This window comes from Myotis myotis, unplaced genomic scaffold (genome assembly GCF_014108235.1).
Source record: "Myotis myotis isolate mMyoMyo1 unplaced genomic scaffold, mMyoMyo1.p scaffold_m19_p_23, whole genome shotgun sequence".
Classification (NCBI taxonomy): Eukaryota; Metazoa; Chordata; class Mammalia; order Chiroptera; family Vespertilionidae; genus Myotis; species Myotis myotis.
The window spans coordinates 1,187,009-1,214,286 of record NW_023416328.1 but is presented as its reverse complement, the minus strand read 5'-3'; the positions used below and the strand labels follow the sequence as shown (position 1 = coordinate 1,214,286).

Here is a 27,278-nt window from a genome sequence, read left to right as displayed (position 1 = left end):
GACAAGTTTCGTGCACAGATTAGCGTAGCAGTTTAGAAATATACAAATGGACACAAAATCCGGAGATCTCACTGCATGTGCTGTTACATACAGTCTTTTTTTTTTTTTAATGTAACATCATAAAAAACATTATTTTAAAAAGCTACCCACGACGTTCTTTCTCCTAGGGTGCCATTCCCATTCGAGTTGTTTCCAATTTTTCTCAAGTTAAAGCCACTCTATGGATCTGATTGCCTCATTCAGAGAAACTCAGCTCTAAGTTAACTTGGCCAAAGGGAGTGAACTTTTCTATTTTCATAACTTTACTTAAAATACAGAAAATTAAAGTCCTCGCATTTGATTCTACCCCATAGAAAGCCCAGGGTAACTTCAACCCAGACGGATCCCCGGCGGGCCGGCCGCCGCGCACCTGCGCACAATCGCCCAATCGCACACCTCCTTCCCAGGAGGGAACTTTACAAGACGCCGACCTAGCACCACCTCTTTAAATTTTAAAACGAAGCCCCTGGCCAATCAGCGTTAAGTTCTTCCCCGGAACACAGGGCCCCGCCCACAGGCACTCCCTCCACCAACCGAGCAGAGGATTTCCCCAACGCCCTTCCAATCAGCGCCGAGGAGGGCGGGCGCTCACGTAAATTACGTAAGGCCAGGGACCAATAAGAGCTGTGATTGGGAGCTGGCTCCACCAATAGTGGTGTTTCCTGGAGAGCGCGGGAGCCTTTTGAGCAGGGTCCCCGGGAGCGTGAATGGCGCTGGTTCCCTGAAGCGGGGTCTGGGGGAGCCCGAGCCCCCCGGCGGCGGCGGCGGCAGCGGCCATGGCCTGTTGTCACAACGTCATGCTGCTGCTGGACACGGCGGGCGGCGCCGCTGGCCGGAGCCCGGTCCGGCGGGCCGCTCTGCGCCTGCTCCTCTACCTCAGCTGCCGGTTCGGCCTGGCGAGGGTCCGCTGGGCCTTCCGGTTCTTCGACTCTCAGGGGGCGCGGGGCCGGCCGTCCCGCGTGTCCGACTTCCGCGAGCTGGGCGCCCGCTCCTGGGAGGACTTCGAGGAGGAGCTGGAGGCCCGGCTCGGGGACGGCGCGGCCGGCGCCCACCTGCCGGGCCCGGCGCCCAGGGCGGCGCACACGCACGGCGCCCTGATGGAGACGCTGCTCGACTACCAGTGGGACCGGCCCGAGATCACGTCGCCCACCAAGCCGGCGCTGCGCCGCCGCGGGAGGCGGCTGCTGGACGCGGAGAGCGAGGCCGCGGAGGCCGGCGCGGCGCGCGGGGGCTTCGGGAACGCCGTCTTCCTGCTGGGCCCCTGCCCGCGCTCGCAGCGGGAGCTGGTGCAGTTCGTGTCCGGCTGCGAGGCTCAGGCCCAGGGCCCGCCGCCCACCCCGAAGCAGGTGATGGAGAAGTTGCTGCCCAGGAGGGTCCAGGAAGTCATGGTCACCCGGAAGGTCACCTTGTACTGGGTGGACACCACCGAGCGGTCCAAGGTGAGGGGGTCGGGAGCTCAGACTTAGGGCGCCGTGCCCTCGGGGTTCACCAGACTGGGCAGCCTACACCATACACTAGGCAGGGCCCCGGAACCTGCCAGGTCCAAGTGTGGGCGCCCCAGACCCGCACCAGGTGTGACACCCTCGGAGTCGGACCTGACCCCGGCTCAGCAAACTCAGTAGGTACTTGAGTTCTGCTAAGAAAAATTCAGCCCGGCCGGTGTGGCTCAGTGGTTGAGCATGGACCTGTGAACCAGGAGGTCACGGTTCAATTCCGGGTCAGGGCACATGCGCGGGTTGTGGGCACGATCCCCAGTAGGGGGCGTGCAGGAGGCAGGCGATCAATGATTCTCATCATTGAGTTTCTCGCTCCCCCTCTGTTCCCTCTCTGAAGTCAGTAAAAATATGTTTAAGAAAGAAAAAAAAAGTGAAAAATAGAATTCAGAGCCAAGACTCGGGTTTATTTAGAAAGTCACAGAGGTGGAAGAAGTGAGCGGAGAAGGAAGGATACAGGTGTCCCGTCTGGGGGAGAGCATGTCAGGTCCTCTGTCCTCAGTGCTTTCGAGGGGGCGATTTTAGGGGGGTCCCAGGGGGAGCATCGCAGTAGAAGATGCGGCTGCGTTTCCAGGTGCGTCCTTTCAGGGTCCTGGTCTCCTCTTATTGGTGGGCGCCGGGGGTCATTATTCAGTGCAGCTGGTCCTGAGGCCAGCCATGGCATCGCTTGTCTGGTTTGGCTGCTTTTCTCGGCCTGGAGCTGAAACGCTACTGAGGCCTAGATCAGCGGTTCTCAACCTCTGGCCCTTTAAATACAGTTCCTCATGTTGTGGTGACCCCCAACCATAAAATTGTTTTCGTTGCTTCTTCGTAACTGTCATGTTGCTACTGTGATGAATCGTCATGTAAATATCTGATATGCAGGATGGTCTTAGGCGACCCCTGTGAAAGGGTCATTCGACCGCCAAAGGGGTCGCGACCCACAGGTTGAGAACCGCTGGCCTAGATGTTATCCCTAAGGGTTAGTGCCTAAGGGAGTGGGGAGGGGGACCCTTGTTCCCCCTCCAAGGGGTTCTACCCCAGGGGAGGAAAGGTCAGGGGGCATCCAACTAGCCATATGAAATGTCAAGGGGTCAAACTGCCTGACCAGCGACATGCCAGGGGAGGAAAGGTTATCCTGGGGGCTAGGTCCTTGCTTTGCCAGTTTTGCCCATCGCCAGGCACCTGGGGCTTTCCACCCTGGCGACCTTCCGTGCCTGTGGCCCTATCTCTGCTCGAGTCTGACTGCCTGCCTACCACGAAGCGTTTAAGGTCCTTCACAATTTGGGCCCTGTCTGCCTTCCCCGACTTTACGTGTCCTACGCACGACCCATATTCCCGCATATTGCAGCCCAGTCTAGCTGGGCAGCGGGTTTGGCTGCTTGTTTGGTTGGTCACCAGGAATTCCAGTCCCAGCCTCACTCTTTAAGGCCCTGCCCAGATGGCAGCTCCTTGGTGTCAGCGTCTGAGTTCCATACTTTTGCGGCACTTGTCCCTTCTCCTTCTGTGTTCTAGTTGTGCGGCCTCCCCTCCCACATGGTCTAGAAAGACCTTTTTTAATTATTTTTTTAAATATATTTTATTGATTTCTTACAGAGAGGAAGGGAGAGGGATAGAGAGTTAGAAACATCGATGAGAGAGAAACATCGATCAGCTGCCTCCTGCACACTCCCTACCGGGTATGTGCCTGCAACCAAGGTACATGCCCTTGACCGGAATCGAACCTGGGACCTCTGAATCTGCAGGCCGACGCTCTATCCATTGAGCCAAACCGGTTAGGGCTAGAAAGACCTTAATAAAGGCGGGCACAGGCATCTTTTATCCCCTGCAGATGTGTGTTGAGCACTGTGGTTGTTCAATATTCGCTAAATTAATTCTGACGTACTTCGAATTCACCTTCCTAAAGGGCTAGTTTGGATTTTTGCTGAGGCAGTGGGGCCCTGGCCCCAGTTAAGTGCTATAATTAAAAAAAGTGTGTGTGGCCCTAACCGGTTTGGCTCAGTGGATAGAGCGTCGGCCTGTGGACTGAAGGGTCCCAGGCTCGATTCCCGTCAAGGGCACGTACCTTGGTTGCGGGCACATCCCCAGTGGGGAGTGTGCAGGAGTCAGCTGATCGATGTTTCTCTCTCATCGATGTTTCTAACTCTCTATCCCTCTCTCTTCCTCTCTGTAAAAAATCAATAAAAATATATATTTAAAATTAAAAAAAAAGTGTGTGGGTGGGTGGGCACCATTTCTTCCTGTCACTTAATTTAGACAATAAATAGTCCCTGAGAAGCTACCAAATTGAGTACCTACTACCAGCCGTGGGCAAACTAAGGCCCGCAGGCCGGATCCGGCCCGTTTGAAATGAGTAAAACTAAAAAAAAAAAAAAAAAAAGACCGTACCCTTTTATGTAATGATGTTTACTTTGAATTTATATTAGTTCACACAAACACTCCATCCATGCTTTTGGTCCGGCCCTCAGGTCCAGTTTAAGAACCCATTGTGGCCATCGAGTCAAAAAGTTTGCCCACCCCTGTTTTGGGCTGGGGACGAGGTGGCCAGCCAAAGTGGAATTTTCCTTCTAGGGCAGCGGTTCTCAACCTGTGGGTCACGACCCCTTTGGGCAGTGATGGCGAACCTTTTGAGCTCGGCGTGTCAGCATTTTCAAAAACCCTAACTTAACTCTGGTGCCGTGTCACATATAGAAATTTTTTGATATTTGCCACCATAGTAAAACAAAGACTTATATTTTTGATATTTATTTTATATATTTAAATGCCATTTAATAAAGAAAAATCAACCAAAAAAATGAGTTTGCGTGTTACCTCTGACACGCGTGTCATCACTGCCTTTGGAGGTCGAAAGACCCTTTCACAGGGGTCGCCTAAGACCATCAGAAAACACATATATAATTACATATTGTTTTTGTGATTAACCACTATGCTTTAATTATGTTCAATTTGTCACAATGAAATTGGGGGTCACCACGACATGAGGAACCGTATTAAAGGGTCGCGGCATTAGGAAGGTTGAGAACCACTGTTCTAGGGGGAATTATATAGGTGAGACTGACAGATGATATGGCTGAGCAAGTCAGCCATAGGATATCAAATAGTGCTCTGAAGAAAATATTAAAGCTGGGGGAGGGGTGTGGCAGAGGATGTACGAGTGTGTGTGGATGTTGTGCACAGTAGGGCGGCAGTCAGGGAAGGCCTCTTGGAACAGAATTGTACCGTGAAGGAGGAGAAATGTGAAGGTTGGGAAAGAACATTCCAGGCCGAGAGAAGAGCTGATGTACAGATCTGAGCGAGAGATGAGATTAGTTGGTTTGTTGGGAGTCGAGAGAGGAAGTTAGGAAAGGAGAGGCTTATCTCTCTGTAGGCCCAAGGTCGGGAGGTCGAGTTTTGTTCTAATTGATGGGAAGGTGTGGTTTAACCAGATGGACAGTGATTCCAGTTTGTGGAAACGCATGTTGCTAAACTAGCAGTGGGTTAAATTGTAAGATTACAGATGGAGAATGAGCCCTAGCCAGTTTGGCTCAGTGGATAGAGCGTCGGCCTGCAGGACTGAAGGGTTCCAGGTTCGATTCTGGCCAAGGGCACATGCCTGGGTTGTGGGCTCGATCCCCAGTAGGGGGAGTGCAGGAGGCAGCTGGTCAATGATTCTCTATCATCATTGATGTTTCTTTCTCTCTCTCTCTCTCTCTCTCTCTCTCTTCCTTTCTCTCTGAAATTAATAAAGAAATATATATTTTTTTTAAAAAAGGAGAATGAGAAGATATTTAAATAATGACATAGTATGTTAAAATTTTCAACACCTTTCACATACAAAGCCCCCCCAAGGTGTAGCAAAATGCAAAACAAGGCAGCAGGCTTGTCAAAGAAAAGGGAAGGACAGAAGTGCTTAAGGGGATGGTAGACATTTGTTGGGGAAAATGGAAACCTAGGACTTAACATTTGTTCAGGCAGCAAAGCAAAAGTTGGGCACAGCACACAACACAGAAGCGCTTGATTTGGGATAATATCAAATCATATCAAATACTGACTAGAACTACATCTTTGCAGGTGGTGTCTGGAGATTCTTTTTCTCGCTTTCAGAATAATATTAAAATAACTAGGTTGACAGGATATTTTTCTTTTTTTTAAATTTTGTTTTATTGCTTAAAGCAGTGGTTCACAACCTGTGGGTCGCGACACCTTTGGGGGTTGAACAACCCTTTCACAGGGGTCGCCTAAGACCATCGGAAAACACATAGGTAATTACATATTGTTTTTGTGATTAATCACTATGCTTTAATTATGTGTAATTTGTAACAATGAAAATATATCCTGCATATCAGATATTTACATTACGATTCATAACAGTAGCAAAATGACAGTTATGAAGTAGCAACGAAAATAATTTTATGGTTGGGGGTCACCACAACATGAACTGTATTAAAGGGTCGCGGCATTAGGAAGGTTGAGAACCACTGGCTTAAAGTATTACAAAGAGTTATTACATATGTCTCCTTTTTTTTTTCCCCTTGACCTTTCCTGGCCACCCCTACCCCCAGTGTCTTGTGTCCATTGGTTGTGCTTATTTGCATGCATACAAGTCCTTCGGTTGATCTCTTACCGCGCCCCGCCCCCCCCCGCCCCCCAACCCTCCCCAGCCTTCCCACTGTAGTTTGACAATCTGTTCGATGCTGCTCTGCCTCTGTATCTATTTTTGTTCATCAGTTTATAATGGTCTTTATTATCTAAAAATGAGTGAGATCATGTGGTATTTTTCTTTCATTGACTGGCTTGTTTCACTTAGCATAATGCTCTCCAGTTCCATCCATGCTGTTGCAAATGGTAAGAATTCCTTCTTTTTTACAGCAGCGTAGTATTCCATCGTGTAGATGTACCCCAATTTTCTAATCCATTCATCTGCTGATGGGCACTTAGGTTATTTTCAAATCTTAGCTATGGTGAATTGTGCTGCGGTGAACATAGGGATGCATATATCTTTTCTGATTGGTATTTCTGGTTTCTTGGGATATATTCCTAGAAGTGGGATCACTGGGCTGGGTCAAATGGGAGTTCCATTTTTAACTTTTTGAGAAAGCTCCATACGGTCTTCCACAGTGGCTGCACCAGTCTGCATTCCCACCAGCAGTGCACGAGTGTTCCTTTTTCTCCACATCCTCTCCAGCACTTGTCATTTGTTGATTTGTTGATGATAGCCATTCTGACAGGTGTGAGATGGTACCTCATTGTTTTGATTTGCATCTCTCAGATGATTAGCGACTTTGAGCATGTTTTCATATGGCTTAAAGTATTACAAAGGCTCAAGGCTTTCTCAATGTCCTCTTTTGCAAAGTGTCTATTTAGGTCCTTTGGCCATTTTTTGATTGGATTGTTTATCTTCCTTTTGTTAAGTTGTATGAGTTCCCTATAAATGTTGGAGATTAAACCCTTATCGTTGATAACATTGGCAAATATGTTCTCCCATGCAGTGGGCTTTCTTGTTGTTTTGTTGATGGTTTCTTTTGCTGTGCAGAAGCTTTTAATGTTGATGTAGCCCCATTTGTTTATTTTCTCTTTAGTTTCCAATGCCCTAGGACAGTGGTTGGCAAACTGCGGCTCAGCAAACCGCGGCTCGCGAGCCACATGGGGCTCTTTGGCCCCTTCAGTGTGGCTCTTCCACAAAATACCATGTGTGGGTGCCCATGTACAGTGCGATTGAAACTTTGTGGCCCATACACAGAAGTCGGTATTTTGTGGAAGAGCCGCACTCAAGGGGCCAAAGAGCCGCATGTGGCTCGCGAGCCGCGGTTTGCAGACCACGGCCCTAGGAGCTGTATCGGTGAAGAAATTGCTTCAGCATATGTCTGAGATTTTGTCGCCTTTGGATTCCTCTAGTATTTTTATGGTTTCCCGTCTTACATTTAAGTCCTTTATCCATTTTGAGTTTATTTTTGTGGTGGTCTAGTTTCATTTTTTTGCATGTATCTGTCCAATTTTCCCAACACCATTTATTGAAGAGACTGTCTTGACTCCATTGTATGTTCTTGCCTCCTTTGTCAAATATTAATTGAGCATATTGGTTCGGGTCGATTTCTGGGTTTTCTATTCTATTCCATTGATCTATATGTCTGTTCTTGTGCCAGTACCAGGCAGTTTTGAGAACAGTGGCTTTGTAATACAGCTTGATATCTGGTATTGAGATCCCACCTACTTTGTCCTTCTTTGTCAGGATCGCTGCAGCTATTCGGGGTCTTTTTTTATTCCAGATGAATTTTTGGAGAGTTTGTTCTAGGTCTGTGAAATATGCTATTGATATTTTAATGGGGAGTGCGTTGAATTTATAGATGGCTTTGGGTAGTATGGACATTTTATTTTTTATTTTTTTAAAAACATATTTTATTGATTTTTTATAGAGAGGAAGGGAGAGGGATAGAGAGTTAGAAACATCGATGAGTGAGAAACATCGATCAGCTGCCTCCTGCACACTCCTCACTGGGGATGTACCCGCAACCAAGGTACATGCCCCGGACCGGAATCGAACCCGGGACCCTTGAGTCCACAGGCTGATGCTCTATCCACTGAGCTAAACCAGTTAGGACAGTATAGACATTTTAATGATGTTGATTCTACCAATCCATGAACATGGTATGTTCTACCATCTGTTTATGTCTTCCTCTATCTCTTTTTTCAACGTCCTGTAGTTTTCTGAGTAGAGATCTTTTACCTCTTTAGTTAAGTTTATTCCTAGGTATCTTAATTTTTTTGGTGTGGTGGTAAATGGGATTGCCTTTTTAGTCTCTCTTTCTGCAAGTTCACTATTTTTTTTTTAAATATATTTTATTGATTTTTTACAGAGAGGAAGGGAGAGGGATGGAGAGTGAGAGGAAGAGAGATAGAGAGTTAGAAACATCAATGAGAGAGAAACATCCATTCAGCTGCCTCCTGCACACCCCCTACTGGGGATGTGCCCACAAGCAAGGTACATGCCCTTGCTTGTAATCGAACCTGGGACCCTTGAGTCCGCAGGCCGACGCTCTATCCACTGAGCAAAACCAGTTAGGGCTGCAAGTTCACTATTGGTGTATAGAAATGCCATAGATTTCTTGGTGTTAATTTTGTATCCTGCTACACTGCCGAATTCATTTATTAAGCCTAATAGTTTTTTTTTTTTTAAGTTCAGATAATTTTATTTTATTTTTAAAAATATATTCTATTGATTTTTTACAGAGAGGAAGAAAGATAGAGAGTTAGAAACATCAATGAGAGAGAAACATCCATTCAGCTGCCTCCTGCACACCCCCTACTGGGGATGTGCCCACAACCAAGGTACGTGCCCTTGACTGGAATCGAACCTGGGACCCTTCAGTCCACAGGCCGACGCTGTATCCACTGAGCCACACCGGTCAGGACAAAAGTTCAGATAATTTAAAAATTGTTTTCCCGGCCTCCTGTCTTCTCAGAAAGGAAGAGCTTAAATCAGGGGTGGGCAAACTTTTTGACTCGAGGGCCACAATGGGTTCTTAAACTGGACCGGAGGGCCGGAACAAAAGCATGGATGGAGTGTTTGTGTGAACTAATATAAATTGAAAGTAAACATCATTACATAAAAGGGTACGGTCTTTTTTTTTTTTTTTTTTAGTTTTATTCATTTCAGCGGGCCGTAGTTTGCCCACGGCTGGCTTAAATAATTTTTAACCCCCCCTCCCCAAATATGTTTTTAATTCTCCCATTTTTCTCTAACTGTAGAAACATATTGGCTTTAATATAAAATTACATGATAGAAGGCCCCATTTTTAAGGGCATTAAATTTTTCTTGTGGGACAATAAGAAAGTGTCAACATATCAGTGCTTTAAAAAAAGTGAGATAGAAAATCAGGGCTCTATTGGGGTCAGGCCCCAGCAGGTCCAGGGGTTCCCCAAGGTGTGGATGGAGTCGACAAAGAGGGAATGACACGGAGACAGCGTTCAGTCGATCATCATAGCAAGGTTCTCCCTCCAGGATCTCCAGCCAAGTTCTAGGTTCTCCAGCCAAGTTCTGTAGCCATGTTCTCTCGCTACGTTCTCCAGCCAAGTTCTGTAGCCATGTTCTCTCGCTAGGTTCTCCAGCCAGGTTCTCCAGATTCTCCAGCCAGGTTTGGTCACCAGGTTCTGTCTCCTAATAGTTTTTTGATGGAGTCTTTAGGGCAGGGGTCCTCAAACTTTTTAAACAGGGGGCCAGTTCACTGTCCCTCAGACCATTGGAGGGCCGGACTATAGTTTAAAAAAAAACAACAGTCGCCCTAACAGGTTTGGCTCAGTGGATAGTGTCGGCCCGCGGACTGAAGGGTCCCGGGTTCGATTCCGGTCAAGGGCATGTACCTTGGCTGCGGGCACATCCCCAGTAGGGGTTGTGCAGGAGGCAGCTGATCGATGTTTCTCGCTCATGGATGTTTCTAACTCTCTATCCTTCTCCCTTCCTCTCTGTAAAAAATCAATAAAATATATTTTTAGAAACACACACAAAAAAAACAGTCGGCTGCTAAGCAACAGGCAGCGGCAGCAAAAACACCCGGCGGGCCAGATAAATGTTTTCGGTGGGCCGCATGTTGCCCGTGGGCCGTAGTTTGAGGACCCCCCTCCTTTAGGGTTTTTTATATACAATATCATGTCATCTGCAAATAAGGACAGTTTTACTTCTTCTTTTCCAATTTGGATGCCTTTATTTCTTCTTCTTGTCTAATTGCAATGGCTAATACTTCCAGTACTATGTTGAACAGGAGTGGTGAGAGTGGGCATCCCTGTCTTGTTCCTGTTCTTAGAAGAAATGGTTTTAGTTTTTGCCCATTGAGTATGATGTTGGCTGTGGGTTTGTCCTATATGGCTTTTATTATGTTGAGGTATGATCTTTCTATTCCCACCTTGCTGAGAGTTTTTATCAAAAATGGGTGTTGGATTTTGTCAAATGCTTTTTCTGCATCAATTGATATGACTGGTTTTTTTCTCTCTCAATTTGTTTATGTGATGTATCACGTTTATTGATTTGCGGATATTGTACCATCCTTGCATCCCTGGGATAAATCCTACTTGGTCATGGTGTATGATCTTTCTGATGTACTGCTGGATCCGATTTGCTAGGATTTTGTTGAGGATTTTGGCATCTATGTTCATGAGGGATATTGGCCTGTAATTCTCTTTCATTGTGTTGTTTTTATCTGGTTTTGGTATTAGAGTGATGCTGGCTTCATAGAATGAGCTTGGAAGTGTTCCTTCCTCTTAAATTTTTTGGAATAGTCGGAGGAGGATAGGTTTTAGTTCTTCCTTGAATGTTTGGTAAAACTCCCCTGTGAAGCCATCTGGCCCCGGGCTTTTGTTTGCTGGAAGCTTTTTGATGACTGCTTCAATTTCTTCCACAGTTATTGGCCCATTGAGATTTTTAGATTCTTCCTGATTGAGTTTTGGAAGGTTGTATATTTCTAGGAATATGTCCATTTCCTCCAGGTTGTCCAGTTTGTTGGAATAGAGTTGTTCATAGTATTTTTTAATAATTCTTTGTATTTCTGTGGGGTCTGTTGTTATTTCTCCTCTTTCATTTCTGATTTTGTTTATTTGGGTCTTCTCTCTTTGCTTCTTGGTGAGCCTGGCTAGAGATTCATCAATCTTGTTTATCCTTTCAAAGAACCAGCTCTTGGTTTTGTTGATCTTTTGTATTGTTTTTTTGGTCTCTGTGTCATTTATCTCTGCTCTGATCTTTATTATTTCCTTCCTTCTGCTTACACTGGGCTTTTCTTGTTGCTCTCTTTCTAACTCTTTGAGTTGTAGGGCTAGGTAATTTATTCTCATTGTTTCTTGTTTCTTGCAGTAGGCTTGTAGAGCTATGAACTTCCCTTTCAAGACTGCTTTTGCTGTGTCCCATAGGTTTTGGATTGTTATGTTTTCATTGTCGTTTGTTACCATGGTGTTTTTTATTTCTTCTTTGATCTCTCTGGTAACCCAGTCATGGTTTAATAGCATACTATTCAGCTTCCAAGTGTTTGAGTTTTTTGGATTGTTTTTTATTGTAATTGATTTCCAGTTTTATGTCATTGTGATCTGAGAAGATGCTTAATATGATTTCTATCTTCTTGAATTTGAAGAGACTTTGCCTATGACCCAATATATGGTCTATCTTTGAAAATGACCCATGTGCACTTGAGAAGAATGTATATTCTGTGGCTTTGGGGTGAAATGTTCTGAAGATGTCAATTAGTTCCATCTGATCTAGTGAGTCATTTAGGATTGATGTTTCTTTGCTGATTTTTTGTTTAGAGGATTTGTCCAATGGTGATAGTGGGGTGTTAAAGTTCCTTACTGTGATTGTATTGTTGTCAATCTCTTTCTTGATATCCTCCAGAAGTTTTTCTTATGTATTTGGGTGCTCCTGTATTGGGTGCATATATGTTTACCAGAGTTATTGCTTCTTGTTGGATTGCTCCCTTTAGTATTATGAAGTGGCCTTCCTTATCTCTTTTTATGTCCTTCACTTTGAGATCTACTTTGTCAGATGTAAGTATTGTTACCCCAGCCTTTTTTTTTTTCATTTCCATTCGCCTGAAAAACCTTTTTCCGTCCCTTCACCATCAGTCTGTGTGTGTCTATTTTTCTGAGGTGGGTTTCCTGTAGACAGCAGATATATGGGTCATGTTTTCTTATCCACTCAGTTACCATATGTCTTTTGATTGGGGCATTTAATCCATTTACATTTAAAGTTATTACTGATAGGTACCTATTTGTCGTCATTTTTATTCTTTACCCCTGTGTTCCTTCTTTGCTTCCTATTTCTTCTTTTTACAGCAGATCCTTTAGCATTTCTTGCATTGCTGGTTTGGTGGTAATGAACTCCCTTAGTCCTTTTTTGTCTGTCAAGCTCCTGATTTCATCCTCAATTTTGATTGATAGCCTTGCCGGGTACAGTATTCTTGGATTTAGACCCTTGCTTTGTATATTTCATTCCATTACCTTCTTGCTTGATGTGTTTCTGTTGAGAAATCAGTCGCTAGTCTGATGGGGGATCCTTTGTAGGTAACTTTCTGTCTCTCTCTGGCCGCTTTTAAGATTCTTACTTTGTCGTTGGTGTTTGCCAATTATAATGTGCCTTGTCGTCGGTCTATTGAGGTTCATTTTTTGGGGGACTCTGTGAGCTTCTTGGATTTGTGTGAGTTTTTTCTTCCCTATATCAGGGAAGTTTTCTGTCATTATTTCTTCAAACAGGTTTTCTATTTCTTGCTCAGTTTCCTCTCCTTCTGGCACCCCTATTATGCGGATGTTGTTTTGTTTTGTATTGTCCCAAAGTTCTCTTAGGCTCTCCTCCTGCTTTTTAATTTTTTTTTTTTTTTCTAGAAGCTGCTCTGCTTGGGTATTTTTTCCTACCTTGTCTTCTAGCTCACTGATGCGGTCACCTGCTTCTTCTAGTCTACTGTTGATGCTTTCTATTGAGTTCTTTATAGCAGTGATGTCATTTTTCATTTCTTCTTGGTTCTTCTTCCTTTCCTCTTGGTTCTTACACATATTGTTGAATTTGTCTTCCATTCTTTTCATCCCCCTTATGACCATTTCTCTGAATTCTTTCTCTGACAGGTTGCTTGCCTCCATTTTGTTTACTTCCTTTTCTGGTGATGCCTGTTTTTCCTTCAAATGCGAGCTGTTTCTTTGTCTCCCCATGATCTCTCTTCTCTGGGTGTCTGGTTATGTAGTTCTCTCCTTATCCCAGGTGAAATCTGACCTTTCCGTGAGGGGGTACAGAGCTCCTCTGAATCCATGTGCTCGCGCCACTTGGGGACCGGTGTTTCTGGGTTCACAGCTGTTCGCTGGGTGCTATTGTTGTAGATTCCTGGGATTTTCAGGCTTCCGACAACATCCACTCTCCCCTTCAAGATGGCGTGGTCTCCGCGTCAGAGCTGGTCACTCCGGGAGGGATCCCAGCAGCAGTGGAAGCTGTCCGGTCAGGGGAACCCCGTCCGGCAATCCCGCACAGTCCTCTGGAGTATAGCTGTCCCTCAACTCACAAACACTCCCCATGCGACCACACACTCTCCCTTCGTTTTCTCACTCATGCACTATCTTGCAGTCTGCCTTCCCGTAGGCAACCATCTTCCTTCTATCTCAACAGGATCTTTATAAAGCTCCCTTCCAGTTCTGATATTCTACCATCTGAGGTTTGTTGCATCTGTTAGGTTGTTTCCTGTAAGAAAATTTGAGTCAGATGATCTTAAGCTTTTCTGGAAATTTTTTTTTTTCCTGCTGATGCTCTGTCTTTTCCCTGTTCAAAAGCCTCTGGCCAGCCAAACTGTGGAGGCAGAAGGGAGTCCTGGGCTCTGTCCTTGGGGCGTTCTCTCCACAGGGTTAGGAGAGGGAAGAAGAGAAAAGGCAGAAAAGTCATATGGGGAGACACAGCCTGGACTTATGGATGGGGGCGGGGGGGGTCCAAGCTCACAGAACTCTGTACAGATGGAGGATGCAGGGAAGTAGCGTGGACCCTGACACAGGATTATGCCTCTGTATTATTCAGTACATATTATTACATACCTGCTTGGTGTGCTGGTGAGCCAGACAGGTTACCCTATCATATGCATAAAAATGAAAAATTTAACCATACTCTATATCCTGTTTGTGGGTTTTTAAAAAAAATGTGCATATATTATTTTTGTTGTTGTTAGTCCTCACCCGAGGATAGTCTTCCATTGATTTTTAGAGAGAATGGGGGGAGAGGGAGAGATAGAGAGAAACATCCATGTGAGAGAGACACATTGATTGGTTGCCTACTGCATGCACCCCAACCAGGGCAGGGGAACCTGCAACCAAGGTACGTGCCCTTGATTGGAATCGAACCCAGGATCCTTTAGTCTGTGGGCCGACGCTCTATCCACTGAGCCAAAGCAGCCAGGGCCATATATTACTTTTTAATCAAAAGTTAATGTTCTTTCAACGCTTATTGAAGTTTTACCTTTTGTTTGATAGGCAGTCGTGTGCCTCCCACCCCCACCCACCCCGATACCTCTGGCTGAAACAATTTGAACATATTTTCTATTCAGGTTTTTTTCTTTAATGTTGATTATAAACCAGGCAACTGATTCATCAAAGGATCCATCTAAGACCATCAAAGGGCCCCACTTTCATTTTAAAAAGCACGATGCAAGATAGTCCCTGGTCTTTCACTGCCTTGCCGTGACCTTGGGCGTTCTTCTGCCCCCTTTGAACTTGAATGGAAAGTTTGGCGATGACCTAGATGGCCTCACCTGCACCTACCGATTCATGGTCTCCAGTTGTCCCTGTGGAGTAGGAATCCAGCGTGATGATCATTTCCCAGGGTAGATGCTCCTCCTTCGTGTTCCCTTTGTTCCTGAACATCATCATGTTCTATTGTGAGGCTGAGTTAAATATTACACGTTGTTGCTGTTTTATCACCCTTATCCCAACTTGAAGATTCTAGAAGGCAGGGAATACGTCTTGCTAGATCTCAGCACATAAAGGCTGCTCAGTAAAAGTTTGTTGAATGAAGAGTTGGCTCTGTGTGAAGGAGTGAGGAACGGCTTTTGCAGAGAAAGCAGGATTTGAGCTAGATGGAAGTACTGTAATTAACATCCAGTTGGTGAGCAAGGAAGGGGAGGGTACAGGAAACAGAATCAGCAGAAACATGGAAGCATTATAAACTATGGCGTGTTCAGCGCACAGCAATGATTCAGAAGGTAGGGATGGAGGTGGGAAAGATCATGTGTTTGGAAAGGTTTAGGGTTAGGTTGTGAAGAGTTTTTCTTTTTAAAAAAAAATAATTTTAGAGAGAGAAGCATCGATTTGTTCCACTTATTGATGCATTCATTGGTTACTTCTTGTATGTGCCCTGACGGGGAATGGAACCCGAACCTTGGGGTGTGGGGATGATGCTCTAGTCCAGCGGTCGCCAACCTTTCAGACCTCACGGACCACCGGTGGTCCACGGACCACTGGTTGGCGACGGCTGCTCTAGCCAACTGAGCTACCTGGCCAGGGCTTTATGGCTGTGCTGGAGTTACTTTATCATGGAGGCTGTGGGAAGAAGTTTTTAGAGAAGTAGCAGGCTCCAGATGTGTGCTCAGAAGAATACTTCTTAGAGCAACAGGGAGAGGAGATTAGAAGCAGGGCACAGGCTTTATAGGCTACGGTAGAGTCCAGGTGAGAGGTGACGAGGGATTTGGTGAAGGTAGAATTAAAAGACCTATTTGGTCCCCACACAGTGCTGTGGGGCTGTGTGATCACCCTCCAGGAGGTTCACCTGCCTCATTCCCGTGATACCTGGCCATTGTTGTGTGGGACAGAATTATGTATTAACGTATCATGGTTTTGTGTTCCTTCTGACTTAACATTTTATGATGTATCCCCAGTGATTTGCTCCACTTGTGTTTGACAGGAAACAGAACTGAAGTTGTCTTTTCACTAAATGGCCACTATCTTGAAGGCGTATTATATAGTAACTAGAGGCCCGGTGCACAAAAATTCTTGCACTGGGAGGGGAAGGCGGTCCCTCAGCCTGGCCTGTGCCCTCTCGCACAGGAGCCCTTGGGGGATGTCCACGGAGTGGGTCTAAGCACAGTCTGGCCTCCTTCTGCAGGAGGCGACTGGCAGGCCCCGCCCCCAATCACCCCTCTGCCACCATCCCCTCTCTTTGCCCACTGGCACCTTCTTTGGCTGGCCTGGCACTGCCCGCTTGCCAGCCCTGCCCCCCGCCCACTGGTCGTTCCACCGTTCAGTCAATTTGCATATTAGGCTTTTATTATATAGGATTACATTCTTGGACTGTATGGTAATAGGATGCTGGCCATTTTCTGTGTTGGGTCCAAGAAATACATTATTGTCATTTGATCGTTTAGTGTAGCAATCACCTTTCCTTCCTCCTGATTTCCCTTAGATTTATTTCTGAATGCCTCCTTTAGAATAACTTGAGGTTCTTTGTCATTCCATTCTAGCTGTGGGAGTCCCCAGACCACCTTGGATACTGGACAGTATGTGAACTGCTCCAGCACCTGGGGGGCACCGTCTTGCCGTTGGAGACTTTGAGCCCAGATGGTACGAAAGCTGGGGAGACCCTGTTCTCACGTGAGCCTCACCTCTCCTCGTGGGTGTCAGCTCTGCCAACAGACTCCATCTTAAACTGTGTGCTCTATAATTCTCCTGAGTATGAAGCCTCATTTCCACGGACAGAAGGAACGTTATTTCTCCCTGTTGAAGGTAAGCAAATAATGTTTGGGTGGGGGAGGGGGGGCCTGTGGTGTCAGTTATATTCATTTCTTTAAGGCAGGCCTATGCTTTCAAACTCTCTAGAATTTCCACAGCCCAGGCACTCAGTGTTTGTAATTAAAGTATATGCCGAAACCGGTTTGGCTCAGTGGATAGAGCGTCGGCCTGCGGACTGAAAGGTCCCAGGTTCGATTCCGGTCAAGGGCATGTACCTGGGTTGCGGGCACATCCCCAGTAGGAGATGTGCAGGAGGCAGCTGATGGATGTTTCTCTCTCATCGATGTTTCTAACTCTCTATCTCTCTCCCTTCCTCTCTGTAAAAAATCAATAAAAAATATCTTTAAAAAAATAAAGAAATAAAGTATGTCTGAGCCAAGTCAGGTGCCACAGGAAAGGATGGAACTCAGGTGTGGTACACCTGCCAGCGTTGTGTAAGAAGGCGAACGAGTGACTTCAAAGAGCTGCTCAGCTGTGTGCAAAGAAAATACTATTGCCCAGGTGCCCAAGCAAATGGGTGGTGAGGTTTCATTGCCTCCTGGAAGAGACTGATGAAGTGGGAGCCCACGGTGAGACTATGATTGATAACAAGCTAGTCAAAGGGAGCTGAAAGTGTTATCAGGAAGAGCCAGCATGCGGAATCTTCCTAACCTTCCTTTGCCGTATTATTCACTGTATAGCGAGTCTCATTTCTGAATCATTCTCACAGAAGTAATACTTTATAGAGATGTATACATAAAACTACATTAGACATTATTTGCAGTTTAACAAATTTTTTTTAAAAAATATATCTTATTGATTTTTTACAGAGAGAAAGGGAGAGAGATAGAGAGTTAGAAACATCGATCAGCTGCCTCCTGCACACCTCCTACTGGGGATGTGCCCGCAACCAAGGTACATGCCCTTGACCAGAATCGAACCTGGGACCTTTCAGTCCGCAGGCCGACGCTCTATCCACTGAGCCAAACCGGCTACGGCAGTTTAAGAAATTTTTTAAAAATATATTTTTATAGATTTCAGAGAGGAATGGCGAGAGAGAGAGAGAGAGAGAGAGAGAGAGAGAAATCGATAATGAGAGAGAATCATTGATCATCTGCCTCTTGCATGCCTCTTACTGGAGATCAAGCCCACAACCCGGGCATATGCCTTTGACTGGAATCAAATCCGGGACCCTTCAGTCTGCAGGCCAACACTCTATCCACTGAGCCAAACCAGCTAGGGCTAAGGAAATTTCAAGAGTAGCTTGGTTTAAGCAGTTTCATCTTTAGAATTTAATCTCCTCATAAGATATGTTGTGTACTGTATGTTATGGATTTAAGAAGTGATGTCTTGTTCTAGCTGGTTTGGCTCAGTAGATAGTGTCAGCCTGTGGACTGAGGGTCCCAGGTTTGATTTCAGTCAAGGGCACACACCTCGGTTGCAGGCTTCCGGCCTTGGTCGGAGAGCGTGCGGGAGACAACCAATCGATGTCTTTCTCACATCTATGTTTCTGTGTCTTTCCCTCTGTCTTCCACTCTCTCTAAAAATAAATATGCCGAAACCGGTTTGGCTCAGTGGATAGAGCGTCGGTCTGTGGAATGAAAGGTCCCAGGTTCGATTCTGGTCAAGGGCATGTACCTGGGTTGCGGGCACATCCCCAGTGGGAGATGTGCAGGAGGCAGCTGATCGGTGTTTCTCTCTCATCGATGTTTCTAACTCTCTATCTCTCTCCCTTCCTCTCTGTAAAAAATCAATAAAATATATTTAAAAAATAAATAAATAAATAAATAGATAGATAGATAGAAAAATATCCTTGGATAAGGATTAAAAAATAAGTAAAATACTTACTATTAAGTCTACTTTTAGTAACTGTTAATTACATTCTGATTTTAATGTTCATTTCTAACAGGTAAAGAGACTCAAGAAGCATGGACAGTCATCCTAGAGCCCTTGGCCATGCATCAGAGACATTTTCAGAAACCAGTCAGAATTTTCCTGAAAGGCACAGCCACCCAGTGGTCTCTCCCCACGAGTGGCACTTTGGGCACTGATAGCTGGATGCTCCAGAGTCCAGAGGAGAATAAGTCAGCCCACGGGACATTGTTTCAGCAGCTGGTCCACAGGCTGACTGCCGAAGAGTTACATCTGGTAGGTCTCTGCCACACCCTAGGTCATCCTTGTCAAATACAGCGGTCGCCAGCCGGTGGCTCTCGGACCACTGGAGGTCGGTGAGGTCCGAGAGGTTGGCAACCACTGGTTTAAGGAAACCTTTGGAGCAGCGGTCGCCAACTGGTGGTCCGTGGACCACTGGTGGTCCGTAAGACCAGTGGTTGGTGACCACTGGTTAAAATCATTGGTAAAGGGAGGGAATAAGTGTGTTTGTGAAACACCCAGGGTTGTCCTCTATAATATCATCTCAGTGAAACAGGTGATGCTTTTGTAAATAATATTAATATTGTCTACATTGTAGATCATGACAATGCTCATCAGTGAAGAAACAGTTTATAACATTGCATGTACCTGGAATCCCATTAAGCTAAATTATATTCACATAAGAAGAAAGGGCGTGGGCCAAATGCAGTGACTGTATTAGGGTGGTGAAGTGATGGGACAGTAGCCCCCCTTATCCACGGTTTCACTTTCCACGGTCAAATGCAGTCTGAAATATTAAATGGAAAATTCCAGAAATAAACAGTTCATACAGTTTTTTCTTTTGTTTGTTTTGTTTTAATATATCATTGATTTCAGAGAGGAAGGGAAAGGCAGAGAGAGATAGAAACATCAGTGATGAGAGAGAATCATTGATTGGCTGCCTCCTGCACACCCCCTATTGGGGATCGAGCTCGCAACCCAGGCATGTGCCCTTGACCGGAATCGAACCCAGGACTCTTCAGTTCACAGGCTGACACTCTATTCGCTGAGCCAAACCGGCTAGGGCAACAGTTCATATGTTTTAAATTATGTGCTGTTCTGAGAAACGTGATGAACTCTCCAGAAGTCCTGCCTGGGACTCGAATCATCCCCTGTCCAGCGTCTCCATGCTGTGTACAGCCCCACCCATTAGTTTAGTAGCCAGTTTGGTCATCAGATCGACTGTCTCGTGTCACAGCGCTTGCGTTTTAGTGACCCTGATTTTAATAATGGTCCCAAAGTGTAAGGCTAGTGATGGCGACAAATCAGAAATGCCAAAGAGAAGCCGAAAAGCGCTTCGTTCAAGTGAACAGGTGAGGACAGTACAGTGAGGTATTCTGATATAGAGAGAGAGCATTTCACATAACTTTTATTGCAGTATATTGTTGTAAGTGTTCTATTTTATTGTTAGTTATTGCTGTTAATCTATTACTGTGCCTAATTTATAAATTAAACTTTATCAGAGTGGTTGGGAGGATTCGGTGGATTATAATAAGTGCATAATACATGCACAATAGGCCCGGCTGGCGTGGCTCAGTGGTTGAGTGTGGACCTGTTAACCAGGAGGTCACAGCTCAATTCCCGGTTGGGCCACATGCCTGGGTTGCGGGCTCGATCCCCAGTAGGGGGCGTGCAGGAGGCAGCCGATCAATGACTCTCTCTCATCATTGATGTTTCTGTCTCTCTCTCTCCCGCTCCCTTCCTCTCTGAAATCAATAAAAAAAAAATTAAAAAAAAAATACATGCTCAATAATTATTCCTAGTATATTTAGCCTTTTCTTAGTTGTAAATCGAGGAGTTAGGATTACATAATCAGTAAGTTCAATTCTTGCACTAATATCCACCAAGCCTGTGTCTTCCATAGGTTTTTATATTAATAAGCATCTGGGGAAACTGTCATTGCCTTTCACTGCTGCGTTCTCCTTTACGCACGTCAGCAATGTTCTCAACCAGCTGGAACTTCTCCTGTAGGTCGCCAGCGTGGACCCCGGTGACGGCTGGCCCCCCGTCACAGGCGTCATTTCCCCGCTCTCTACCAACACTACGGTTCTCACCGTGTTCCGCACCGAGGAGGCTGCATTTCAAAGGCATTTTCTCCAAACAGCCGTGGCCGAGAACCCTCTGGACACCGCGTCCCTTTGTTCCGATGTTATGGGTGTCATACTGAGTCCGACCTCTGGTTTACTGGGAGACCCTACCACCTCCGGTAAGTTTGCAACCAGCAGCTGACACTCCAGGGCGGTGGCTGCAGGACTTCCCCCCTGCCCCCCATCTGCTCTCAGTAGAACCCCAGTATCTGTTATAAAACGGGTGAAAGCAAACTAGTACTTCAGGCAATTTAAATCGTCATTATTGATAGAATCCTGAAGCGGTTGGAGGAGGCCAAAGGCTCTGTGGAACCGCTTCGAAATTAGAGAATAAGATGAAACCTGGTTTTAACATATTTACTAAAGACTGCATGTGAACCTGTCATGATTCTGTCTGCCTTCCAGCTCATGGCATTGTCACTTACTCTAGGTAGATGAAAATGCAATTACCTTGGTATTTCTTCCATTTGCTCATTTATTCAACAGATTGAGCAAGTGCCTGCTGCATGTCAGGCGCTGTTCTATGTATTGGGAATAACACACCATTGAACAGAGTAGACAAAGCTCTCGTTCTCACGGAGTTTACCATTCAGTCGGAAAACAGTACAATAAACTAAATAAGGGAATTATATAGGATATTTGAAAGCGATAAATGCTATATAATAAATAGGAAAAGGGGAATGGGGTAGTTATGGGGTAAGAGGGGTGCCATTTTAAGCAGGCCTGGTTGGAAAGCCACTGAGCACAGGCCTGCAGCGTGCGCCTGCTGTGTTTGAGGCGCATCGAGGAAGTGTGCGCTTGTGCGTTGTCAGAGCAGCAGTTTTCATAGACACAGGCCCGTGGGAGTGGGTGCAGATGAAGGAGGGTCGCTAATGCTGCGCTTTGTATGTCCTTGGTGAGACGGCAGTCAGTCCTTGGCAGGCGCAAGAACGGGGATGTCCGCTTTGGTTCTCATGCCTCTTTTCCTCCCATCTCTGCTCCGTCCCTGCAGCTCCTCCCTGTCCAGAGTGGGCCCAGCAGGAGCTCGGCCGCACCGCGCCCTGGAGAGCTGCTGTTGCCGAGAGCTGGTTTCCCTGCTCCAACCTCAGTGGCGCCAGTTCGAATTTGATGGAGTCATTTTGGTAAAACTCCTTTTATTTCTCTGGGAACTGATCATTGAAATCAGCTCTCAATTATCTCGATAGGAGTGGTGGTGTTTTTTTTTTATAATAGACACATTTTATGGGTATAGTTCAATAACATTAAAAAGTAATTACATAACTATGTATGGTGCCAGGTGTGTACTAACTAGACACTTTGTAAATCATATAAATGTCTAATTGCTATGCTGTACACCTGAAGCTAATATAAAATACTGAGTGTCAACTGTAATTGGGGGGGAAAAAACAATTCTGAAAAGCAAATTTAAAACCAGTAGGATCATATTAAAAACCACTTCTACTGAAATTAATTTCTAGCTAAAAAAATAAATAAATGAAAACTAATTACAAATGGAGAGTGTTGTTTAATGGGTGTATAGTTTCAGTTTTACAAGATGAAGAGAGTGCTGGAGATGGATGGGGTGATGGTAGCACAACATGAATATACCTAATACCTATTTATTTGCACATGAAAGTATATTGAGTACAATCAAAATTGCAAAAGGATGGTATAGTATATTTTTAAATAATTTACAACATAAAATAGCAGGTTTTGCTGGTTTTAATCCATATGTTGTATGTCTCTATAAATAAGACACAAATTTAGAATTAGACTTTCAGCTTTACACCAGCTTTCTTGACTTGTTCACAGGCTGCTGCAGGCTGCCTCGCCCACGAAGGAAGAGTCTTCCAAGACTGAGAGTGAGTTAACACGCCGCCTGGCCGAGCTCTACCTGAGAAGGTCTCGCGAGGAACCCGCCGTGGCTAACCAGGAAGACAGCAGAAAGAAACGTACGCTCATACCAAGGAGGTTCTTGAGTGTTTTTTGAGATTGTATGTTTTATAAAGAGTTAATTCTCCCTAAAATGAGGTTGAAATGGTAACCGAATACACAAGGGCATGTTCTTCTATTTCAAATTTCAAAATAATTACGTTAGTACAATAGTGATTAAAATATCAGCCATAGCCCTGGCCCGTGTGCTCAGTGGTTAGAGTGTTGGCCTGTGCACTGAAGGGTCTCAGGTTTGATTCTGGTGGGGGATGTACCTGGGTTGCAGGTTCGATCCCTGGCCCTCGTTGAGGGGTGTGTGCGAGAGGCAACCAACCAATCTTTCTCATGTTGATGTTTCTCTTTCTCTACCTCCCTCCCACCCTCTTTCCACTCTAAAATTCCATGGAAAAATTATACTTCAGTGAGGATTAACAAAATAATAAAAAATGAGCCACAATTTTACCTTCTTAATAAACCATTTTCATTTTTAGTTATAACAAATTTAAATACAACTTTGCATGTCATTTACAGGATTAATTTGTTCATCTGCTACCTTGCCTTTTCAGTTACTATTCCACCTCACTACTTAACAAAATTTACAGAATTCTTTTGTTGTTGAATATTTCGATTGCTATCATTATAAATCAGGAGTCCTCAAACTATGGCCCGCGGGCCACATGCAAATACAAATATTGTATTTGTTCCCGTTTTGTTTTTTTACTTCAAAATAAGATATGTGCAATGTGCATAGGAATGTGTTCATAGTTTTTTTTTTAAACTAAAGTCCAGCCCTCCAACGGTCTGAGGGACAGTGAACTGGCCCCCTGTTTAAAAAGTTTGAGGACCCCTGTTATAAATGATACCGTAGTGTACATCATGCATATGATTTGATTTGTTCTTTAGTGATTTCGTTAGCATAAGCTTCTAGGAAAAGTTTTTGCATTATAATGTGGGAAAAGTAGCTCTTAGTGCAGAATTAAAGCAGTGGGGTTTTTTGGTAACTGAAGTAGTTCTTGGTCCACGGGGGTAAAATTTCTTTTACTTTCCCTCCTATGATGATTGGTAGGAGGCGTCCCTCGCACGCCAGTGCGGCAGAAGATGAAGACCATGTGCCGCTCCTTAAAGATGTTGAACGTCGCAAGGCTGAACGTCAAGGCTCAGAAGCTGCATCCAGATGGCAGTCCAGAGGCCACTGGGGACAGGGGGACCCAGCAGACAGCGGGCGGGAGAACGGCGGGTAGATTGGAGCACAGAGGAAAGACACGAAGAAGCGCCAAACCTAAAGGTACTCCTCACTTCAGCATTCAGTGTCTGAGTGCCTGTGTACCCTTTTATACCCTCACTAGAGGCCTGGTGCACGAATTCGTGAATAGGTGGTCTCTCTGGGTACCCTGCAGGGATGGGGCCGAAACCCGCAGTCCAACGCTGCCTGCAGCTCCTATCTGCTGCTCCCACTTATTCCTACCCTGATTGGGAGAGGCTGGTGCCGCAGTAGCACTCACCAGCCATGAGCCCTGCTTCTGGCGCCCTCGTAGGGGAGTGGCTTGCGGAATCGGGCCAAAACCAGCTCTCTTACATCTCCTGAAGGGTCCTGGATTGCGAGAGGGCACAGGCCAGGTCAAGGGACCTTACTGGTGTAAGATCGGGGCCAGGGAGGGACCGTGGGAGGGCTCCAGGGTGTTTCAGGCCCATCTCACTCAGTCCTGATCGGCCAGATCCCAGCAGCAAGCTAACCTACTGGTCTGAGTGTCTGCCCCCTGGTGGTCAGCACATGTCATAGCAAGCGGTTGACCACCTTAGCATATCATTAGCATATTAAGCTTTGATTGGTTGAACAGTCGACTGGTCACCAGAGGACCAGACACTTAGCATAATAAACTTTTATTATATAGGATATTTTTATGCATTTCAGTCATATTCCTCAGGCAAGCACAGCCTTTACCCACTCTGCCATCTTTACTGGAAGTCCTTAGTTTAACTTTTTTTTTTACAGATTTTAAAACTGAAGAGGAGCTACAATCTTACATACATGAAAATTACCAAAAGACTATGGCCACAGGAGAAACCGTGTTGTATTCATGTGCTCAGAGCATGATCTCAACCATTAAAGCATTTCTCAAGTCCAAAGGCACCAAGGACTTAGAGGTAAAAGCGTCCCGATGAATGCTTATTGGCATCCATCATTGCTTATTGGCGGGTTTGGTTCACATGTTTCTATGCAGGGCATGATTCATACATGATGAGGGGAGCAGGGAGGTGAGCGGTGAGCTCAGGTCCAGGTCTTTCTAACAAGGCAGAAACGAAGGGCATGGGTTAGGCCGGTAATGCGATGTGCTCTCCTCTGTCCTTATCTGAGCTGCGTGTGAGCCGCATGAATTAAGCCAGTGGCCCTCAGTCCTGCCTGGACTGTAGAGTCACCTGCAACGTTTTTGCTTGTTTTTTTGTAAATCCTCACCTGAGGACATTTTTTTCATTGGTTTTCAGAGAAAGGGAGAGAGAAACATAGGTGTGAGAGAGACACATTGATGTGAGAGACACGTTGACTGGTTGCCTTCCACACACATCCCAACTGGGGAGCAAACCTGCAACCCAGGTACGTGCCCTTGACTGGGACTCGAACCCCTGACCCTTTGGTGTGCGGGCCAACGCTCTAACCACTGATTAACACTGTCTGGGGCACGTGGGACATTTTTTAGTACCTGATGCCTGCCTTCCTCCAGACGCAGTGAAGCAGATGTCTGCATGTTGCGACCTGGGTATCTACATACTAAAAGCTTCTCACGTGACCCTTATGCACAGGGATGTTGTAAACCACTGTTTTAGACCAGTTATTGCTTCTATTCAAGGCTAGTGAAGCCAGACTCCTCTTAAGTGAACAGGGGTTGTTTATAGTATGTAGACATCTCAGTCACTACTGTATGGAATCTTCCTTTTAAGAAAGGTCAAGCCCTGGCCGGTGTGGTCCAGTGGTCAGAGCGTTGGCCTGCACACTGAAGGGTCATGGGTTCAATTCCTAGTCAAGAGTGCATACCTGGGTTGCTTGTTTGCTCCCCATCCCTGGTTGGGGCCTGGGCTGGAAGCAGGTAGTCAATGTGTGTCTCACATCAGTATTTCTCTTTCTCTCCCTCCATCCCTTCCTCTCTCTCTGAAAAGCAATGGAAAAAATATCCTCAGGTGGGGACTAAAAAAAAAGGTCAAATCTGCAGGCGTGAAGATAGAAAAGAAGAACATTTATCTCACCATTTTTTCATTAAAGTGAAAGAAGGGGCCCTGACCGATTTGGCTCAGTGGATAGAGCGTCGGCCTGCGGACTGCAGGGTCCCAGGTTCGATTCCGGTCAAGGGCATGTACCTTGGTTGCGGGCACATCCCCAGTAGGAGGTGTGCAGGAAGCAGCTGATTGATGTTTCTCTCTCATCGATGTTTCTGACTCTCTATCCCTCTCTCTTCCTCTCTGTAAAAAATCAATAAAATATATTTAAAAAAATAAAGTGAAAGAAGGGGGAGTGTGTAAGGGAATGTACTTCCCTTTGGCATTTGTCAGCCGTGAAGAAATTAGAAATGACGACAAGGAATGTCACATTTTCCCATGTGACACTTTTGCATTTTCAGATGAGCTGCCTGCATCAAGTCAAAAGTAACCTCTTAAAAACTAGCAAAAGTCTTAGACAAGACATGGGAGAAAACCGGGATAAAGAGGACAAAATCAGAGAGTAAGTAACCTTTTTTGTTTGTTTTTTAACCATTGCTCCAAAACGAACTCTAAGACTTGCTTGTAGTCATTTAGAACAGATAGCGAATTGCTCAAAGAGGCTTTTGTGGCTGATTCTTTTTTTTTTTTTTTTTTTTAATTCTTTATTAGGTGAGGTATTACAAATGTGTCCTTATCCCCCCCCATTAACCTCCCCCCCCCCCCCGGGTTCTTTATAATCTAATGCAGTTTGAGTCACCTGTTTACCTGATAACCATGTTGGTAGAGCAGCGGTCACCAACCTTTTGGACCTCACGGGCCACCAGTGGTCGGCGGACCACCGGTCCGCAACCGCTGATTTAGAGAAAGCCATGGTTCTCCGTTTTGTTGTTTTGTATATAAGTAGATCTATGACTGAGGAAGGGGCCTCAAGTTTAGTGACCTTCAGAGTAGCTATAACCTAGTGCAGCGGTTCTCAACCTGTGGGTCACGCGACCCCTTTAGGGGTTGAACGACCCTTTCACAAGGGTCGCCCAAGACCATCAGAAAACACATATAGAATTACATATTGTTTTTGTGATTAATCACTATGCTTCAATTATGTTCAATTTGTAACAATGAAATTGGGGGTCACCACAACATGAGGAATTGTATTAAAGGGTCGCGGCATTAGGAAGGTTGAGAACCACTGACTAGTGTTTCTCTCTTTCAAGGTGCCAGCTGCAGGTGTTTCTCCGTTTAGAGATGTGTGTGCAGTGCCCGTCGATACGTGACAGCATAGATGACGTGGAGCAGCTGGTGGAGGAGGTAAGTATATCGCTCAGGGCCGTTGGGAATGTGCTAGAAGCTCTCAGCGTCCCGCAGAGGCGTGTAGTCATCCGAGAATCTCCTTCAGGTGGCGGATTTGCTGCGCATGGTGTGTTTAACTGAGGACTCGGCATACCTGGCGACGTTTCTGGAAGAAATTCTGGCATTGTAAGTTTGAGGA

The 27,278-nt window shown here is 45.5% G+C and overlaps 1 protein-coding gene across 1 annotated transcript in view; it reads left to right on the top strand.

Annotated features, from left to right (window-relative positions):
* The first annotated feature begins 791 nt into the window (after positions 1 to 791).
* TICRR (TOPBP1 interacting checkpoint and replication regulator) overlaps positions 792 to 27,278 on the top strand; it is a 49,996-nt gene continuing 23,509 nt past the window's right edge. Inside the window, exons 1-11 of the mRNA XM_036355721.1 lie at positions 792 to 1,478; positions 16,445 to 16,706; positions 18,601 to 18,839; positions 20,574 to 20,808; positions 21,681 to 21,810; positions 22,481 to 22,620; positions 23,667 to 23,885; positions 24,594 to 24,745; positions 26,212 to 26,312; positions 27,004 to 27,097; positions 27,186 to 27,265. Of these exons, the coding sequence (XP_036211614.1) occupies positions 816 to 1,478; positions 16,445 to 16,706; positions 18,601 to 18,839; positions 20,574 to 20,808; positions 21,681 to 21,810; positions 22,481 to 22,620; positions 23,667 to 23,885; positions 24,594 to 24,745; positions 26,212 to 26,312; positions 27,004 to 27,097; positions 27,186 to 27,265 (2,315 nt within the window). The 5' untranslated portion in view covers positions 792 to 815. The remainder of the gene's footprint in view (positions 1,479 to 16,444; positions 16,707 to 18,600; positions 18,840 to 20,573; positions 20,809 to 21,680; positions 21,811 to 22,480; positions 22,621 to 23,666; positions 23,886 to 24,593; positions 24,746 to 26,211; positions 26,313 to 27,003; positions 27,098 to 27,185; positions 27,266 to 27,278) is intronic.